The following is a 2,892-nucleotide window of genomic DNA, read 5'->3' on the forward strand; positions in this document are numbered from 1 at the left end:
GGGATGAAGATGCGGGCGTCATGGAGGATGAGACCATCCACAACGCGTCAAGGTGCGCCCCGCTCAGTGACGACTGAGTCCTGGAGGGCGCGTAGGTCGGCGTTGTCGTTGAGCTCGCAGCACAGGGCGGTGAAGAGGTCGATGCCCGGGCCGGACATGGCGTTGAGGCGATCGTCGGTCTCGTCCTGGCGCGACAAGGCGTCCATGGCAATGTTGAGGCGCCCCGGCCAGAATTTGACAGCGAAGTCATAGCCAAACAATTTGCTTACCCATTGATGTTGCGGCAGCGTGGACAGGCGTTGATGGAGCAGGAACTAGAGCGCATAGTGGTCGGTGCGCACCATGAAACACCTACCCCATAGATACGGTCGCCAATGGCGGACCGCTTGCTCCAAGCCGATTAGCTCTCGTTCATAAGCGGCCAGCTTCATGTGGCATGGCGAGAACGGATGACTAAAGAATGCGATCGTGCCAGTGCCCTGGTGGACGACCGTGCCAAAGCAGGAGCCAGACATGTCGTAGTCCACGATAAACAACTGCTCAAAGTCCAGTAGTTGGAGGACAGGGGCCGCGAACAACGCCTGTTTAAGGGAGGCGAACGTGGCCACAGCTGCCTCGGACCACAGGAATGAGTCCTTTCGCAGGAGCTGCATGAGGGGTGCAGCGATGGCGCCAAAGTCCTTGATGAATAGGCGGTAGTACCCCACCAAGCTGAGGAAGCCGCGGAGACCCCGCACTGAGCGTGGCGGCGGCCAAGACATCACCGCGTTCACCTTGTTTGGGTCCATCGCCCTGCCGTTCGTCAAGATGATGTGACCAAGATAGGCCACGGATGACGACGCGAACGAACACTTGCTGTGCTTGAGCACAACTAGTGTTCAGGCAGCGCCGTGAGGACCGCTTTGACATGTTAGAGATGTGTCGTCCACGACGGGCTATAGATTAGGATGTCATCGAAGAAAACCAAGACGAACTTATGGAGGAAGGGCTGGAGCACGGTGTTCATGAGGCTCTAGAATGTCGTCGGTGTTTCATGAGGCCGAACGGCATGACCAAAAATTCGAAGTGGCCATGATGAGTGCGGAAGGCTGTCTTCTCTATGTCGGTTGGGTGCATCCGGACTTGATGGTAGCCCAAACGTAGATCCAACTTGGTGAAGAAGTGGGCGCCCTTGAGTTCATCCAAGAGCTCCTCCACCACACGGATGGGAAACTTATCCTTGGCTGTGTGCTCGTTCAGGGCGTGATAATCGACGCAAAAGCGTCACAAAGCATCCGACCTCTTGACAAGGAGTACCGCCCAGTTCATCCTTCTAGAGCTGTGGATACCGATACGGCCAAACTGCTACTGGCATGGTGTTGGGCTGGAGATGGATCCGATGGTCGCAGGCACGGGTGGGCGGCAGGCCCCATGGCTCGGCGAAGACGTCGTCGAACGATTGGAGCAGGCAGTCCAGTAGGGCTAGCCCATTATTGAGGATGGCATGGAGGCGCTGTGTAGACTGAACGTCATGGCGCATGGAGCTGATGCCTCGCCAAAACACCCGGTGTCCTTCATGCCAGAACGCCATGCAAAGGTCGTCAAAGTCCCACAGTATGGGCCCGAGCGTGCGGAGGAAGGTGACACCCAAGACCATGTCGTAGCTGTCGATCGGGATGGAGTAACAGTTGATGGTGAATGTCTCATCAGCGATGCGGATTTCGACGTCGCGGGTGAGGCCGCAGCAAGCCACGCGGTCACCATTGGCCACGATGACCCCCACGCTCAGGCACAGCTAGAACTGGAGCCTGACTCGGCGTGCGACGTCGCCGTAGACAAAATTGTGCGTGGACCCAGAGTCAAGTAGGGCGACAAATTGCTCGTTGCGGATGGTGGTGTACAGTTGCATAGCATCCTCCGTGCGAATACCTGTGATGGCGTTGAGCAAGATCATCGGGGCTTCGGGGTTGAACGACGCCGGTTCGGTGGATGGCTCCTCCATGGGATCCTCCGGCTCTTCCACGATATAGTGCGAGACCTCAAGAAAGAAGAGTCAGGAGCACTTGTGGTCGCGGACGTATGGCTCATCACAATTGTAGCAGAGGCCCTGCTTCCGGCGCTCGGCCATCTCCTCCGACGTCAGGCGCTTGAAGGGTCGAGGAGGAGCCGGAGACGAAGCTAGTGTCGTCCCTTATGTGCCGGCTGCAACTGATGGTGCGAAAAGGGCACTGGGGGCGCGGCAAGCTGATCTGGTAGGCGGAGTAGGCAGGGCGAGGAGGGCGCCGTGTTGCGGCGCTCGTACGCGTGCGCAAGCCGCATGGCGCGCTGCAAATCTTGCGGGTCATAGAGCTCGACATCGACTCGGATATGATCCGGCAAGCCGCCCGTGAAGAGTTGCGCCTACTGGTAAGGCGTAAGGCGGCCGGCGTGCACCATCCTGGCTTGGAACGCATCCAAGTAGACGTCCAACAACAACGTGAATGGCAGACACGCCAAATCCGCTAGGTGATTGGTGCTGAGCGGCGGCCCAAAACGCGGGTGGCATAGCTGCTTGAACTCATCCCACGACGGCACGCCGACGTCGCGTTCGAGCACGTAGTACCATTGCTGCGCAGTGCTGGTGAGATGGAATGAGACGAGCCAAACCTTGTCGACCTCGCGAGTGAGCTGGGCACGGAAAAAGCGCTCGTAGCGATTGAGCCAGCCCAACGGATCCTCCTTGCCGTCGTAAGTCAGAGAGGATAGCTTATGGTAGCCGGGAACGCCGGCGGCCCCAGCTTCAGGTGGTTCATGCGGCAGGGGAGGAGGCACATGCATCGCAACCGACGATGGGGCATTGGGGATGTTGACAATGGACGAAAAAGATGGCACGGGTGATGGTGAAGGTGGGGAAATGACGTGGGTAATGGGCAT

The 2,892-nt window shown here is 58.4% G+C and overlaps 1 protein-coding gene across 1 annotated transcript; it reads right to left on the minus strand.

Annotated features, from left to right (window-relative positions):
• Positions 1–2,379: 2,379 nt before the first annotated feature.
• LOC136503356 (uncharacterized) lies at positions 2,380–2,892 on the minus strand. Its single transcript, XM_066498455.1, has one exon. The coding sequence runs from the start codon at positions 2,890–2,892 to the stop codon at positions 2,380–2,382; it is 513 nt and encodes a 170-aa protein (XP_066354552.1).

Source organism: Miscanthus floridulus, chromosome 14 (genome assembly GCF_019320115.1).
Source record: "Miscanthus floridulus cultivar M001 chromosome 14, ASM1932011v1, whole genome shotgun sequence".
Taxonomy (NCBI): Eukaryota; Viridiplantae; Streptophyta; class Magnoliopsida; order Poales; family Poaceae; genus Miscanthus; species Miscanthus floridulus.

What these genes read in the sequence shown, in the direction of transcription:
- LOC136503356 (XM_066498455.1), bottom strand. Translation starts at nt 2,892, where the DNA reads ATGCCCATTACCCACGTCATTTCCCCACCTTCACCATCACCCGTGCCA.